Genomic DNA, 17004 nt, shown 5'->3' on the forward strand with positions numbered 1-17004 from the left:
GAGAGAGAGAGACTGGTCCCAGTGGGCCACTTTCAAATAGCAAATGCTGAGTGTTGCAGGTAAAACGAGAAAACTCGATGGGAAAAGACCGTCAGCCAGGATTCCAGTCTGCAGCTGGGAGCTGGGCAAAGCACCTCTTCCATCACAGTGACAGACAGGTACTTGAGCAGCCACCACCCTAAAATTGAGAAGTCTTATTTTTAACTTCAGCCCGACAAACATTTAATGAATGACCGGCGCGCTCAGATTGCATGTCTTGCTCACACTTACTACTCTGAAGGGGTGGTGTGGTTGGGAGATACCTCACGAAGATAAGGTAAAGGTGAGAGCAGGTGAGTTGACCTGCGGCAATAAAATAAAATTTACTTCCGTTAGGAAATTTTTTACATGTGTAATATATACAGGAAATCAAAATAGTGTTTGGATTTAATGCCTCTCAGAATATAAGAGAACATATTGCTTGTCCAACACCTGGAGAAAACCCCTGCTGTCCCAGTGGACACAGAAAAGACATCCAACTTTAGGAAGAACCTTGAGGGGGTGAGGAACCCCCCCCCTCTCTCTCTCACACACACACACACACACACACACACACACACACACGTACACGCACACTCATCACCTCAATGCATTTCCTGCAGGCAGAAACTAGTGTTCGAAGAAGAAAGCTTGGGAAATGCATCTTGACTCTCCTGGTTTGCGTGGGATCAGGTGGCACCATCGCGATGGAACCCGTTCACTGACCCCAGGGTTACCTCCACTCCTCTTCCCCATCAACTCTGCTGCACCTTCACCGTATGACTATGCTCCAATCCTCTAAGTCTCAGAAATAAAGGGTGGGGCAAAAGTAGGTTTATAGCTGTGAGTATGGAAAATAATACAATAATTAATACATAATAATACAGGAATAAACTCTGCGTTTCGTGTACTCACAACCAGAATCCTATTTTTGCTCCACCCTGTCCATATAGTTAATGATCAGTGGGAACACTCTACCAAATGGGTAGGATTACCTGTGAGATATTTTACATGTAACAAATAATTGCCCGGGACGCTGGTATCCTGGACCCTAGGATGGCAGTTTCTACCAGGGACCTTCCAGAAGTCTGGGAATCAATCTCTTGATGAGGTTCACTACGGTCCTACGTTGGCTTGAATTCTACATGAAGTACCCACGCCATGGCAACGCTCAGCATCAGAGTGATCATCCCCAGTTTCAAGAAACTGGACGCACAGAAGCGAATGGACTTCGCGGAGCCCAGGAGAGTTACGGCATCGCCCAGCTACCTTTCAGGCACGTCCAGCGTCACTGCTGATCGACATCCCCTCTAAGGTGCTGTGACTTGGCACCTAATGGAGGCCACACTCGAAATTGACACAACAGTTTTCCAGCACTTATAAAAACATATTTGGCATAAAAAATATATATATGTAGCAAAAAGGGCCTATTATAGATGCAAAAGAGTGGAGAACACCCTAGGTGTAGAGTCAAACACCCTTGGTTTGAATCCAAATTCTGAGTCCCTCTAAGTGGTGATCTTGACTTAACCAGAAAAAGCCTGAGCCTCAGTGTCCTCATCTAGCCAATGCGGACAAGCCCCCTTCACTGGGCCGCTTGGAGGGCGAACAGGGCACTGGGGGTAGAGGGCTTTGTAGGGAGAGAAACACTGGAACGTGTGAGCTGTTCTTAGGACTGTACGCCGGATCGTGTAACATGTTAAAAAATTATCCTTTCTTTGTTCTGAGATTTTATATTCTTCTTCCTGAATATATATGGGGTATGATATCATAATTGAAACCAACTTTGCTTTTCAAAACTACATCCGATGAAATGCTTTTGAGGGCCAAGGATCGCTCTGCATTTGATAATACATTCTATCTGACAGCACAGAGAAGTTCATGATTTTGGGCAATACGAGAGCTCGGTTTTAAGTGCAAGTCAAGATGAGAAGCAGCGGTGAGCACTGAGAGAAGGGGACAGAGGAGGGAAGGGGGGTGGGCGGGTGGGGGTGAAGGACCAGTGGCTATGACACTCCATGAGCAAGTGCATATGGCTTGGACGTGTGCTAGTGCCTGTCCACTAGTGACACTCTCCCTCCATGCAAACATAACACAGCACTGTTTTCCAGACAATAAAACCCTCAGAGATGAACCCTGCCATGTGTGTGCACGCCCCCCTCCCGCAGAGCCCTCACGCCTGGAAAACTGAATTGCACACCGCATCTTCAAAGCGGGTTCATGGTAAATATACTCCCACTTTTATCGCCTCTGTCCTCGATGCAGAACCATCGGGGAACACATTTTCTCAGCATTGGCCAATGTTACTGCTCAAGGGCCCCGCTTTCTGGAAAGACTCTTCGGAGAAGCAGGCCTGAGCCCCACGTGGCCTTTACAAGGGACAGGGGAACCAGGAGAACTGGAGTCAGCGGTCTCCTTACCTGGAGCCGTTCACCTGGTTCGGGTTACATTCCATCTTGATGGTGACCCTGGCCGGGGGTTGAGACAGCCAGTCCTGCTGAGGGACGCGCGGGCTCATCTTGGATGTCTGTCCATAGTCGCCGGAGGAGGACGCGGTCATGTCCGTCTTTGCCAGGTGCGGCGTCCCGTAGGCACACTCAAACAACGACTGGTCCTCGCTCACGACCGACAACGCTTCCTGCATGCCCAAAGAAACGCACAGTCAGGACGCAGCCGCACAGGCCCGCTTCCAGGAGCGGCTGACCCTGCATTCAGTTCTAACCGGGACCACGTTTTAGGCAGTTTTATGGTCTACCTTTCAGAAGCAAAAAGTAGCTGGTCTCCCTCCCTCCGGACCATAGGAGTTGGAACTGGGCGGCCTGGGAAAACTTTTATGCAGGTCTCCAAGCAGCCCGGGCTGGACTGCAGCAGTGCAGAGAACACCCACTTTAATCTCAACTCAAGGAAGTTGAATTTCAAAGGTCTTCGAAGACATCCAATTGCACGTGTCACTATTTGACAAATGCAATCTATAATTCAAGCAGACAGGGTACAGGATGGCCACGAAGATTAAAAAAAGAAAAGCGACGGCTCACACCTACGCATCTGGCACAACTGCCACATTCCCCGGGGATTCTAAGGAAGAGGCACTTAGAAGGAGAGTGGGGGGGACATGGGGCACCAAAGGACAGGCGCACAAAGATATGAGTTTTCCCACTTCGAAGTTATTAGCTGCAATAGACTTGCAAGTGGTGCGTCCGTGATGGCGAACATCTGGATGATAAATGAACCAAAAAAAAAAAAAAAAGAGCTGTGAATTATCCAGATGCCTTCAAATACCAGGATGTTTAAAATATTTGGATCACCGATTAGCTTTCTTTTTTTCCTTCCTTTCTATTGACATCTTTGCTCTTTCGCATGATTTGGTGAGAAGAAATAGAAATGTGTTATTGGTGGATCATTCTTCCGTGGTTTTAAGTCAAATAAGTGGCCAGCGTACGGCTGTGCTGATGTTCTACCACCAACTCAGCAAACGCAAGTGTGATTCGGAAATTTCAACTGCGTGAAACATACACTGTGCCACAACTACACGAATAACTGTGAGACGATCCAGTATGGGTTTCTATCATGCACACACAAAAAATCCACGTGATATCTCATTTTTTATTTCCGTCTGTTGGCGAGCTCAGTATTGCTCTCAACTCGTGAGATGCAAATGATGGTTGGATCCCACATTTTTTTTTAAACAGAAACTTTGGAGACAGAAGGAACTGTGAAGACCAGCTCATCCAAACTTCTCATCCCCAAATGAGAAAATCTGAGATCCAGAAAGATGCAGACCTTGATGTGAGCTGCCCAAGGTCAACGGGGCGTCAGTGACGGAGCCGACTTGCGTGTCTGACCACCTGCCCTCCTGCCCTACAGCCCACGATGCCCTTCTCACATTACCCGGTTTCCGACACATGCTGACATTCACACTCCTTCATATTCCTTGAGTTTATATTTAAATAAACAAGGATGCTTCCCATTAGCAATAGAGCCTTAAGAAGCAGCCTTTCCAAGATCTCGACCTCCCTCCTACCCAGAAGGGTCAGAATCTTTACGGAGCAATTTCACAAACTCGAGCCGGAGCGCCCTCTGCCTCTCTATCCCCCACCTACCCGAGGACCGACTCCTCTCACAGCTTCCCACGCGTGTGAGCTTCAGGCCGTGAAGCGGTGAGTGGGGGGAACGACCCGAGCAAGCTCCGTGCTTTGGCTCTCGGAGTGATGGCCACGTGCCTGCGCCTATATAACACTCGCCACCTCGACTTCTTTAAACTCCCTAGAGTCCTAGCCCTGCGATACTTTGGGAAATGGTCAGCTAAGGGTTTACACGGTAACACAAAATGTACAAAGGATAGGTTGTGATGGCCAGAGTCAGAGTCAGGCACAAGAAAGAAAAAAAAGAAGGCATTTCGGACGTACAGCAGCATCAAAGACATCCACCAACAGGCAGCGACTGCTTGGGGCACCGGCACAGTTTGAGGTGCAAAACCGGGCAGGGTGATGTGGGGGACCTGAGCTGCAGGGCTCTCTCTTCTGGCCACAAACAGAGCGAATGAGTTTAAGGAATCTAAACTCACAGATGCGGGTTTCAAAGTAAAATGGGTACCATGGATTTAGGCAGTCGTGCTAATTAATCGAGACAAAAGTGACAGCTTCTTTAATCATTTTGGCAAAATAGACTCCCTTCCCGTAGTGGCACTGGAGAGGGCGGTTTTACACACCAGGCCAGGCACGAGGCCGAGGGGGCCCCTTCTCCCGCCGGCCCTGCGGACTCCACCAGGGCTCGGAGGGGAGTCACACACTCGGTAACATCCGCGTCGGCTCACCGACGAAGAGAAGCATGCACGCACGTGTGGTTTATATCAGAAATTAGCAAAAACAGGCTAGATACAAGAAACGGGCTCGTTTTAAAATTACAAACAAAAACGAAAATGGCTTTCACAACAAAAAGCGTAACGATGTTACAATATCAGTATCTCCCCAAGAGAAATTAGGATGTTCTTGCAAACCCATCTAATGACCACATAAATATAGCCTGAGATTTTGGCAATGGGCTGAAATATCAGAACTAAGACAAGGCCACAGTGTGTGCTCGGAGGGGGAGGAGCCCAGGCGCACATCTGGCAAAGCATCATTTCAGCACATGGCTTTCTAAAGAAAGGAATCAAAGTTAATTGAGATCGATTTAGAAAAAAAAAAAAATGTATGAAAGCTAGAGATAAGGGAGACACACATCTTTTTCTTCCTATCTTGGAGTTCTCCTCAAAGTTAACATTGCGAAAAAATGAGAATGGTATTTACGATTCAGAGTATCAGGAGTTGCTTTTTCACCAGAGGAGAAACTGTCTGAAAACGAGGCTTCAGGATAAACATTTCCAAAGGAGTGAAACCTGGGCCGCATCTCGGAAAGACGGAGCCATCAAAGCAGCCCCACAGTGATTCTAACCAGCCCGGGGCTGTCCGACGCTCGGAATTAAGAACAGGCCAGGGAAAGAGCAAAGAGATGAACAAAATCTCTCTCTCTCTCTCTCTCACACACACACACACACACACACACACACACACACACACGGGCACCCCCCCAATGCAGCAGGGGGAGTAAGAGAAGCCGCAGGGTGATTCTGGAGACCTGCTTGGACAGGCTGATCCCTACAAGAACACACGCTACACACCGAGCGCATCTCTTCGTTCATCCACGTGACTCCGCTGTATCCTACGCAGGCTGCCCCGTCCCTTTGGTTCGAGTCTTAATGACAAAAGCGGATTCGGAGGATTCTCCAGCCCAGCGGCCCTGGGACTTCAAAGCTGGGAGCGGCTCTAGCCCAGCAGGATTAAAAGCAGAACGAACGAGAGCTCCGAACGCAGGCTGGTAACCAGGAGCACATGAGTCCCTCCACTCGGGCTCCGCAAGGGACTTCCCGGCCTCGAGCGGCGCTGTGCCTGCCTCCCTGCCTGCCTGCCTGCGGCCTGGCTTCCCTCCTCTCCAGGGCCACCTCGCCTACCTACCTCCTACCCGCCAAAGGTGTCGCCTTAGTTAACGGAACGGGTCTAGGATATTCTCCCAGAGCCTCCGGCCAGCCGCGGGACTTGGGAACTGCGCTGGTTGCTTTATAACAGAGAATTCAAAAGAGCCAAAACCTGGCAGGAACGTGGCATAATAATTTAATATGCCTGCCTCTACGCTGCTATAAAAAGACCTGAACTTTAGACTGGTGTGTGTGCGTGTGCGGGGGTGTTTTTTTCTGTAGCTCCGGGAGAGCTGGGATATTCTGATGTGGCGAGTGGCAGACGACCAATGCCATTTTTTATGAACTTATGAGAAACACATAAATTCTAAGCAAATTGCCCCCAAACAAAAGGGCCTGCTGTGTTCGTGTCCAGCGTGTGCGGTTTCATTTGAATACTAGGTATACCAGTAACGTGAAGATGCTTCCTCTGGATTCCGGTCGCGATAGTTCCAGAAAGTGGAGAAGACGCAACTAGATTGTATTTCATACTGTAAGACTAAAATACGCTTTTATTTTTAAGTAACTAGATTTGGATACAGCGAAGGATCCAAAATGTTTAGATTAAAATCTAAAAAAGAAAAGGAAAGTAATAAGTCGAATGCACTTTATACGCAAACTACCACTCCCAGCCGAAGGTCCGGCTGCCTTCCCAAAACAGATGGCTCTTCTGAGAGGCTCCCTTACGGCAAGTGAAAGAATCAGAAAATAAGGCTCTGGGCTCCGATTTGCTTCTAACGTGTGCCCGGTGGTTCATAAAAATGCTATCATGTTAATACAGAGAATCCAACACACTTAAGTTTTCATGACAAGCTGGGTGTGGTCAAGTGCCGAAAGCAAAAGCATCTTAAAGCAGGACGAGCTCCCTCCCGCGGCTGGAGCCGGTGAAGCCTCCAGGGGGAGTGGTCCTTAGGGAGTTTTCAACCATTCAGGAGAGGCCAGGACTGGGGGCCCAGGGGCCTGGATTTCCAGATCGCCCTCTGGTTTCCTCCAGCGGTTACAGGAATGAATGGGAAAACTAAGAGTGACCAGCACGCTAAGATTGCGATCAGTGCCTCTGATGATAATTCTAATCAGTGTCCTTGCTATCACGACGCCGTGCCCACTTCAGGAAGCCGGGGTCATCGTCACCGTCACCCAACAGCCCGCCTCTCCACGGCAGTCATCTCATTACCACCCAATGCAAAGCCCTTCCTGAGACTCCCCCCAAACACACGGCCAAGCAGGACTCGGTCCGGCCCGGGGCTCCTCGCACGACACACACGCGAGGTCTTCAGCCACTGTCTCTGGACTCGGAAACAGCCCCTCCGGCGTGTAATGAACCAGGTGACCTGGTGGGCACTTGGCACGCGGTATCTTTTCATGTCCATTTCACCGCTTTTAAGACAACCCCGTTTCCCACGGTTCGCCGGCTCTGAAACCCGGGTGCACCTTATAATCAGTGGCGTGTCACCACTCACTGGCAATGCTTCTTCCCCCTTCGTGGCAGATAAAATGATGGTTCGTTTTATAACCACCGGCTTCTCACATTTAGGAACTGCGGCCACTCCGTCCCGACAGTAGTCCTATGGGCTCGGTGGTCACTCCTGCCCACAGAGGACGCAGGACTGCGGAGGAAGTCAGCAGTGAGGGTGGGCACCGCAGGGTTTGTGTCCCTGAGAGGAGTCCCCCCGGAGGGACACTCACACTGCCGGGTGTGAGAAGAAAGAAGAAGCTGGGCTAAGGGAGGCCCCAGGCAGAACGTCTCCGCCCTGTCTTGTGGCTGTGGAAGGAGCAGAGCGGCTGTCACAGAGAAGGGATGGAACCACCTAGAAACCCAGAGAGGTCGGTAGCGGGAGAGGTGGGAGAAGGTAAGGGGGTAAACACCCCGACTCCCCGGATTCGGGATGGGATTAAAGGGCCCGGAGAGTAAGTGGAAAGTCCTCCAAAACCAGTAAGTGACCTTCTAAGTACAACATGCTCGCCTCCGAGCCTAAAGCATGCAGCAATGGGTCCCAGACACGCCTCACTATTTCTCACTTGATGGTTGAAATCAGCAAACTGCTCTTTTCTTTGGTTAATCAGACGACCCAGACCCAAACTGGCAGCCATATACTGGGGTGCATTCATTGTGGGTGGATGCCCGGCTTCCGTTAGCGAGTAACACACGGGACAAAGGGGGCAGGGAGGCCCACCGTTTATAAATATGCTTCGGCCAGTGCTACCTGGAGGCCTTAAGCGGGAGTCTGCAGACTAACGACACTGGAGACTGTTACGCTGTCTCCAGCCCACGTGTTCAGAGCTGCTCTTCACAGCAGAGCAAGTGCAAGAGAAGCTTCTGGGAAGTCTCCTCCTAATCCCATTTCGGGGAGAAAAAAGCAACATAAACGGCAGACAACACACCCGGGAAGGCCTCCCCCATCGCCATTCACCCAACGCCAGGCCAACCCACCCCCAGGAGGTTTAACTCTAAATACTCAGAGCCAGCATCTCGTGCGACGAGAAACTTCACCTGACCGGTGCGTCTGTTAATTATAGCGCTGGGAAGAGCGCCATACGCCACAGAGGCCTCGTCGAGCTGGCTGTGAATCATTTTGCCCCTTCTTGACATTATTTTCTTTTCTGCAGCGGAGGAGACATTAAACCATATATTAAATGCAGCATCTAGCTTTGCGCTCACGTTTTTCTCATTTAACACACTGCTATTTTAGTCCTTCAAAAACATAAAAAATCTTGGATTAACCTCAAAGGAAAAATGTACATAGGCAAATGAAGGCCATCGAAAGAGCGTATTTCTCCAATGTGGTATTACTTCAGTATCAATCAGGTTTACAACTTGTGATGGCAGCCCGGCGCTGGGAGAATGAGACCCGGGACTGGCCTGAAGGTGCGCGCATACACGCCTACACAAATGTGTACACGTATACATACACACATATACGTAAGTATACACGTATGCATAAACGTATGCACGTACACACATATACATACACACGTATATACATATGCATAAATACACACACATATGAACACCTGTATACACATACATGCATATACACCCATATACATGCATACACAGATATATACACATATACAGACATATACACATATACATGTATACACACATATACACACATAAACATATACATAAACATACACACATACACATAAACACATATATACATGCATGCATATACACCCATATACATACACACGTGCATACGTGTACACATACATGCCCATCTATATGCGTTCCTATTCGTTTTGTTAACCCGGCACCTTAGAGGACCTTCCACGTCCTTGCCTTTTGGCTTATCCTCAGGGCAGGTGTCGCCTAGATGGGGGGAACCCGGACTCTTCCTTTTCGCCTCCCCTCGCTCCTCCTTTCTGGCCCTGGGAGGCGCATTCCTTCCCCTCAGCACATCCCTTCAGCAGAGGATGCTCTGGAGACCGGTCCCCTCAGGACCCTGAGTGGAGTCTCCCTGCTCTGAACTCATGGATTTCTCCTTGGCTCCGAGCAGGCGTGGCGCCCCCGGAATTCTCCTCGCTCCCCCCTTTATCAAATATAAGCATTTTCAGGGCAGGATCCTGGCGCGTGTTCCTAGCATCGAAACAGCTTCTCACCATCACGTGTTTGTGGACACTCACACTCACCACGGCACTAAGGCAAGGGGTACACGCTGGGCGACGAGGGGGCTGTGCTACCTGCCCCTGGCCCGACGTCTGCAGCCACGTTAGCACAGGCGGCAGGCTGTCCCTGAAACCCCCGAGGCTGGAACTGGGGACCCCACACAGCCAGGGAACTGGCAGGAAAACAGGACTGTGCTCCACGTCCTGCGAGCCAGGCGTAAGGGAGCCTGGCGGAACCAGAGGCCCAACAAGCCCGACTTCCAAGCAACTCCGTTTCCTCTCCGTGCTCTGCAGGGCGCGCTTTGCAAGGCCTGACAGCAGGACGAGGTGGGGCCACAGCCTGGCAAGGGGGGGTCCAGGGTCTCAGACACGCGAGGGAGCAGGTCCTAGGGAGCTACAGCTCAGCACAGTGCTGCAGTCAGCAACACTGCGTCGCACCCCTAAAAATTTGCTGCGAGGTTAAATCTTATGCTAAGTCGTCTTACCCCAAAAAGAAAATAAAGAAGTAAATAAGGGGAGAGGAAGTCAACGTTCAGAGGTGATGGATGTGTTTACGGCACTGATTGTGGGGACGGTTTCAGGGGTGAAGACACATCTCCACTCTCTGCAGGTTGCATACATTAGGCACGCACAGCGTTTGGTAGGTCAATCAAGCCTTCACAGGGAGGCTCAAAAACAAAAGGAACGCTGTGGAAGGGACGTTAATAGCTTCTTTGTTCTCCCGCAGAGGAACACATTTTTTTCCCACAAGCTTCTTTCCTTCGTTAGCGATGAACAGAAAGTGTAAAAACATGTGTGACAACATCCTGTTTGTGTGTTTCGAGTCTGAGTGCGCGCAAAGGGTGCAGCCCAGCGCCCCAGGTCCCTCTGCGCCCTGCTGGGTTTGTGCGGGGCTGACGGGCAAGGCTTATTGTTTTTCTAACCATATTCAGCAAATGACACTCAGAATATTCATCAAGAGCCTCCATCTTATTTATATACCTCGATTTAAGTAACTCATTTGATATGCAAAGATCATTTTCATTTCCCTTTCTGTAACCAAATTTAGGATAAACATGGGGGTGCGCCCAAATGCAGGAGACGGCACCTGTAACACAGTGGCCCTGCAGCTGAGATCAGGAAAACTGAGTGCGAAGCCCCATCCTGCCCTTGCTGTCTGGATCCCCTAAATCCACCTTCTAACAATGTCCCCAGTGGAAGAGGCGGGACAGCGCACATCTGCATATTCAGGTTTAAGTAGAGCTGCATTTTTCTCCTTGTGAGCCTCAATCTCTTCAATGACAAAGGTGGTATTGATGACAGCTGCCCAGCCCCCAACCAGGGTTCCTAAATGGACCAAATATCCTAGGTACGTAAAAGGCTTTTTATTAACCTGACACTTGTATTTTAATTAGGACACGTCATAGAAAGTTGATGTGATTGCCCCAAATTCTCCACGTGGTTCGAGGCAGTGGTTTGGACCATCCATTTTCAGTCTAATTATTCTAACAAGCCAGATGCCAGGAAAAAGTACATAGTCTCTGGTATGCAATTAGCCACTTACTTATGCTTTGTGAGCTCTAAACTTAAAAATCAAATGTCTTTCTCTAACGGGGGGGGGGGGGAGGAACTAGCATCTTATTGTCATGAGCACATCTGACACTTTAGCCCCACGGGATACAGTCTCTTTGGTCCCTGGCCCAGTTCGACAGGTGGTTTTTTTTTTGGCTGTAATTCTGTTTTAGTTCATTTGATGCCTATTAAATGTACGTTTTGTGCGGGAAGGAACCTGGATGCCCTACTCAAAACTGTAGCCTCACTGCTCCTACACTCCCAGATGCTGTTTGGGTTCTCATAACTAGTGGATGGAGGGAGGGAGAGGGAGGGGGAGGGGGAGAGGGAGGGGGGAGAGACAGAGGGAAGGAAGGAGGGAGGGGGAGAGAGGGAAGATGTTCTTATAATCTTTATTTCCATCCCTAGCATAGTGCATGGCACACACGGATGTTCCTCAGACTCCCCCCCCAAAAATCTTTTCCAGGTTTTGGGATCCATGATGCTTTTTATTTTAAATTTTCCCTAAAATCTTATGGTGTTTTTAATAAACTTGCACAAGGAAGGGTCTCTACACAGCCTTGCTAGGACGCTCCCAGGACTTCCCCACCTTTCTGGGCTGCTTACTCACCTAGGTGGGGTGCAGGTGCTTAGGTTTCAAGCCGCCTAGAGGACTCCCGAACAATGCCCGCAGGCCCACAGGGTGTCATAGTCATTGGCATCCTTTCTTTATTGAAACAGTCCTCGTGTGAGCACGGGCGGGGGGGGGGCCTGGAAATTATCCCTCTCATCCTCAGAAGGAGCTCCGTGAGAAACAGGCAGCTCTCTGCTTGGCCCTTTCAAAACACGTCCATCTGCTAAAAACACAGGGTGTTGCACATCTGGAACGCGTCTCACCGTGGGTCTCTGACACATGGATCCATTGTTCTCAATAAAATTCCAAGAATTTTATTCATGAGAAACCCTGGCACAATGGAAAACCCTGGCGAGCAAAGCAGATGTCCGGCCTCCACCCACCTCCCGAGGCTGGCTCAGTTCGTTTCATCAGGTGTCCGCGCCGTGCCTTCTCACTCTCAGACCCAAATTTCCCATAACATGGGGGCATTTTAACAGCTTTAATTTGAAAAAAACATCGATGCAGTTCCTCCAAATGGGCATGTTATGCCAGATTCAATATGCCAGTGTCAGGATGGGCACCTGTGAATTTTAAAGGCGCTGTGGCAACACGGGGTCCCTGGTGTGAGACCCAGCTGTTGGCTCAGCTCAGCCACTCAGTGCCACTCATGCCCTGGGGCCTTGACCTCCTACCTACAAAGTGAGGGTCTGGTCTGCTGGGGCTTTCGAAGGTCCTTCTTGCAGCAAAATGAAACATAGCTTACTTAACTAGTCACAATCCCCTCCTGCCAGGACCAAACTGGGAGCCCTACCTTCTCCCCCTTGGAGCAGGGCTGTGGGTAAGGTGGGCAGCTGTCACTGTGGACTGGCCAGAAAGGTCAGACATTAACTGCAGACTCTTTCCATGACGCCCTGGAATTAGCTTCCCACGTGCCATGGACACCTTCCCTAACGATGAGACAGCAGCCGGGTCCCTGAGAGCCCATTTCTCGTCTTCAGGTGCGGTTGGGGCTCATCTCCTGCCTGGGAACTGGGCTGTTCTGCACGTAAAGTCCACAGTGACAATAAAATATGGTTCTACTCACCAAAAGTCTTACAGAAACGGGGCTCTCGGGCCGGGAGAGGAGCACGGGCCTGGAGCCCCTACCCTCCTCCAGGTGCTCCAGGGACCCCCTTCCTTTCCTTTCCATCCCGTCCCCAAGTATTTGTTGGCACAGGCTGCGCACTGCATTAAGCTGACAGGAACGCGGACACTTTCTTTTTCTTGGACGCCAGCTCCCACTGCAGAGGGAGCCAAGCGCTCGCCCACTGTGAGGGTCCCATTGCTGCCAAGCTCTGATCCTGGCTCCGGGAGTGATGACGCCTCCCCCCCGCTGACGGGGCCCGGGAGGCCCCGCCTGAGCACTGCAGACTTTCCAGCACATAAATCTGCCCGGGGTGCAGCCCAGGAAGGGGACCGAGAAGCCAGGGTATCAGACCTTCGTTCACGCTCTGCCTGGGCTCGCGTCTCTCCCATGATGTAGCTCAGGGCTGTAGGGACACCCTGTTGTCGAACACGCTCGGGCCCCAGCGAGCTGGCTGCTGGCAACACTTGGATCATTTTTATGACTCTGGGACCGTTGATCTCCAAACCTAATACATTTGAACTATTAATTGAAAACGTGTCCAACAGTTTCAGACGACACCAGCGCACCCCTGGCACAGAGCTGGAGCCCCTCTGGAAATGCGTCTCCTTGGGAAGCCAAAAGCAGAGTCTATGGATCCATTCATACCCAACCCAACCCAACCCAACCCAACCCAACCCAACCCAACCCAACCCAACCCAACCCAACCCAACCAGCAGAACCATTCGGTGGCCTGAGAACCCTAATGAAGCCTCCAGAAGGGTCCACACCTCGGTTTTGGGTTGCCTCTTTATTTAGGACCTCTATACTTGTTACACTGAATGCCCCAGAGGAAGCAGAGCCAGGATGTCCATGTCTACCCATCTTTTCCAGGAGAAAGGGGAAGTTTCCAGGGCCACAGGCTGTATGCGCCCCTGTACAGGCCCCAAGCTGCACAAAGACACTCACTGCACAGGTTAAGGGGTGGACACTTGGCCCTCCAGGCCTGTGGCCTGAGCAGAGCCACCTCCTCTCAGGGGGACGGGGTCTTCTAAGTCACCTGCCCACCTAATTTGCATGATGAGCTTTATGAGGACGTCGCCTGTGGCTAAGTCTACTTAAAAGGGCAACTTATTGAAAACAAAAGATGCTGTGTGTTCCCTGTCGTCCAGCCTAGTGGACCGGCACCGACCACTATTGTAAGCACAGGTGCACTTTAAATGAACAATTAGCACAGGTGCGGAGGACTGTGCAGCTGAGGTCAGGGGGCCACAGCGGCCATTGTCAGATCTGAAGCTTTAAGCTCCTGACCTGAAAACAAGCAGACGGGAGCCCCTCGAACGTCCTGGCCAGTGGGGAATCAGACAGGTTCCCAGGAGCCCGCCATCTGAGGCTGGATTTTTTGTTAAGCATTTACTGCTGGTAGAGTCTTTCTAATCTCGCAAGGCACTTCCACGCATTTGTCCACCCATGTGGATCACTAAGGATCATTTATTTTCACTGAGGTCAATGTCTCTAACCTTCATTCTTCGCTTTCAAGCAAAAGAGTGTGTGTGTGTTCGTCTCGGTGTCAGCGGGTAGGGGTGGTAGCTGGTGATGAATGGGGCTGAGCATGCCCACACCCCAAGTCTTGCAGTGTGGTCCGGGGCTGCCCTGCCAAGATCAGCAGTGAGCTCTTTGTAACACCCTCAAATCTACACTCCCAGCCTTTCCCTTCATTATCCACTCAAGGGCAGGCAACAGAAAAAATTTTAAATTCAAAATAAACATGTAATTTCTAGAGTGAATTAGAACCTTGCTTTTCAAAGTCTGATGCCTGGACCAGCAGCACCAGCAGCACCTGGGACCTTGTTGGATGTGCAAAACCCCAGGCCCTACCTGAGTCAGAGTCCGGGTTTAACAGGTTAACAAGTTGGTGAACTGCATGTACATTATGTTTTGAGAACTGGTTTAGAAGGCGGTAAGTGCTAGAAAAAGAAAGAAAAGGTAGAGCTGAATGAGGAGGGTCAGGAGGAGAGGTACAGATGGATGCTTTTACTATAGAGTAGTCAGGGAGGCCCTCACGGAGGAGGTGAGGCCTAAACAAACTTGAAAGGAAGGCCAGTGGATCCCTGGGGAATGAGCCTTCCAGGCAACAGCAGCAGCTAGAACAAGGCGAGAAGTAGTCACTGAGGTCTGTGGGTGGGACACTGGGTTCAAGGACCACCAGGGAGGAAATGTGGCCACTAGAAAGGAGGAAGCAAAAGTGGGTGAAGTGAGAAGGAGGTGAGCCAGGTGAGGCTGGGGCAGGCAGAGCCTGGAGGGCCATTGGCAGGGCCTGGGTTGTGCTGGGAGTGAAATGGGAACCTCACCAGATACTGTGGCTAAAAACCCAGGAATTGTCTTCTTTCCTGAGGTGTATCAGTATTTTCCACCTTGTAAGGTCTCCACAAAAGAAAGTTCTTTTAAATTTTATTATTTGCAGAACTGAAAGGGATGGGAATGCAAGCACGCTGCATGCCGTGTGCACACCAAAGCCACACCTACCAGAATGTCAGCGACATCCTTTGTTCCCTGTGCAGCGGGAGCTTCCATCTTTCGTTACGTATGGAAACTTCAGGAAGTCAGAGTATGTGCTTTGCATTCAGAGAGGCTGTAAATGGCCATGACCACTTTTAAAGGGTTTTGCACACAAAGGAAAATACCTCTGGAGGTTTCCTGCATCCTTACAGAAGGTGGCCCTCAGGGAGACGGACCTCAAGGGGAGCAATAGCACCATAGTGTCCCCTGCCCCCGAGTCACTGCTGACCATGCGGCAGCCCTGGTGTGAGGTCTGAGCGGTTTATGGAGCTGGGGGACAAATGGCAGTGGGTGGCCTCACTTCCTCTCTGCTCTCCTCGTGCTGGAGCTGGAGTGAAAGTGCCGTGGCTCCAGCAGTGAGGCAAATGAGCAGCCGTTTCCTCTTTAAACAAAATGATAAACTTGCTTTAGGAAGGAGGCATTTATTTTGTGTTTTTCATTTATGTAGAGCCGGCATACAGTATCTTATCGGTTTCAGGGGTGCAATGCAGTGATCGGATATTTATGCACCTTCGATGCAGTCACCACACTCAGTCTAGTAACCATCTGTCCACCTGCGAAGTTCCACTGTTACTATTTCCCTTCACTTTTCCGCCATCCGCCACCCCCACCCTCCTCTGGCAACCATCAGTTTGGCCTCTGTTTCGAGGAGTCTGTTTTTGTTTAAAAGAACTGCTTACTGCTCCACCTACCTATGGAGAGCCCAAAGCTAGAGCTCCACCTGGCAGGCGCGCCTCCCGTTAAGAAAGGGCGGCTCCCTTTTGCTGCTGAACTTTCCCCCATCGCCCACACAGGCCTCCAGGCTGCTCTGAAGCCAATTTTGACTTTCAGTCCATGGTCTGAGCCTTAGTTTCTTAGGGCTTCGAAAGAAAAAAACACAGACCAGGGACTTGATCAACAGAAATTTTTCTCATAGTCTGGAGGCCAGAATCCGAAATCAAGTTGTCAGCAGGGTTGGTCCCTGCGCCAGGCCTCCCTCCCCGGCTTATATAAGACGGCCGTCTTCCCCATGTCTTCATGCCATTTCCCGCTTCGCGTGCCTATCCACATTCCCCTTTTTATAAGGACACCAGTCATGTTGGACTAGGGTCACTCCAAGGACCTCATCCTAACTACCTCTGTAAAAACCCGATCTCCAATAAGGTCACATTCTGAGGCTCTGGGGTTATGGCTCCAACATATGAATGTGGGGGAACAAAATCCAGCCCACAACAGTCTGTAAGCTCCAGGAGAGCAGACGATATGTCCATTGCGGTCACTACTGGACCCCTGGGCCTGGCACAGGGCCAGGTACCAGACTAAGCACCATAGGTCAGTAGTTCTCAAAGGGTGTTCCAGGAACCCCCAGGGGTCCCCAGACTCTTCGAGGGTGCCTGCTGCTCAGCACTGTTTTCAGGATACACGGTTATTTGCCTTTTCGGCTCACATCTTCTCACAGGAGTGCAAGGATTTTTCCTGGGCCACACGACACCTGAGAGCACAGCAGACCTGGCGGCAGGTCTGAGAATCAGCTGCTCCTCAGCCAGATTAGCAAGCACGCGAAAGGCTGGGACTCTTATCACTCAGTATCTTTTTGGA

At 50.5% G+C, this 17004-nt stretch overlaps 1 protein-coding gene across 10 annotated transcripts in view; it reads right to left on the bottom strand.

Moving 5' to 3' along the window:
* The window catches only part of ERG (ETS transcription factor ERG), a 207221-nt gene that overhangs the window by 43308 nt on the left and 146909 nt on the right, over positions 1-17004 (bottom strand). For all 10 annotated transcript variants that reach the window (XM_087818419.1, XM_087818420.1, XM_016220793.2 and 7 more), the window contains one exon: positions 2439-2656. In XM_087818419.1, the coding sequence (XP_087674545.1) occupies positions 2439-2656 (218 nt within the window). The remainder of the gene's footprint in view (positions 1-2438; positions 2657-17004) is intronic.

This window comes from Miniopterus natalensis, chromosome 6 (genome assembly GCF_054644295.1).
Source record: "Miniopterus natalensis isolate mMinNat1 chromosome 6, mMinNat1.hap1, whole genome shotgun sequence".
NCBI classification, from domain to species: domain Eukaryota; kingdom Metazoa; phylum Chordata; class Mammalia; order Chiroptera; family Miniopteridae; genus Miniopterus; species Miniopterus natalensis.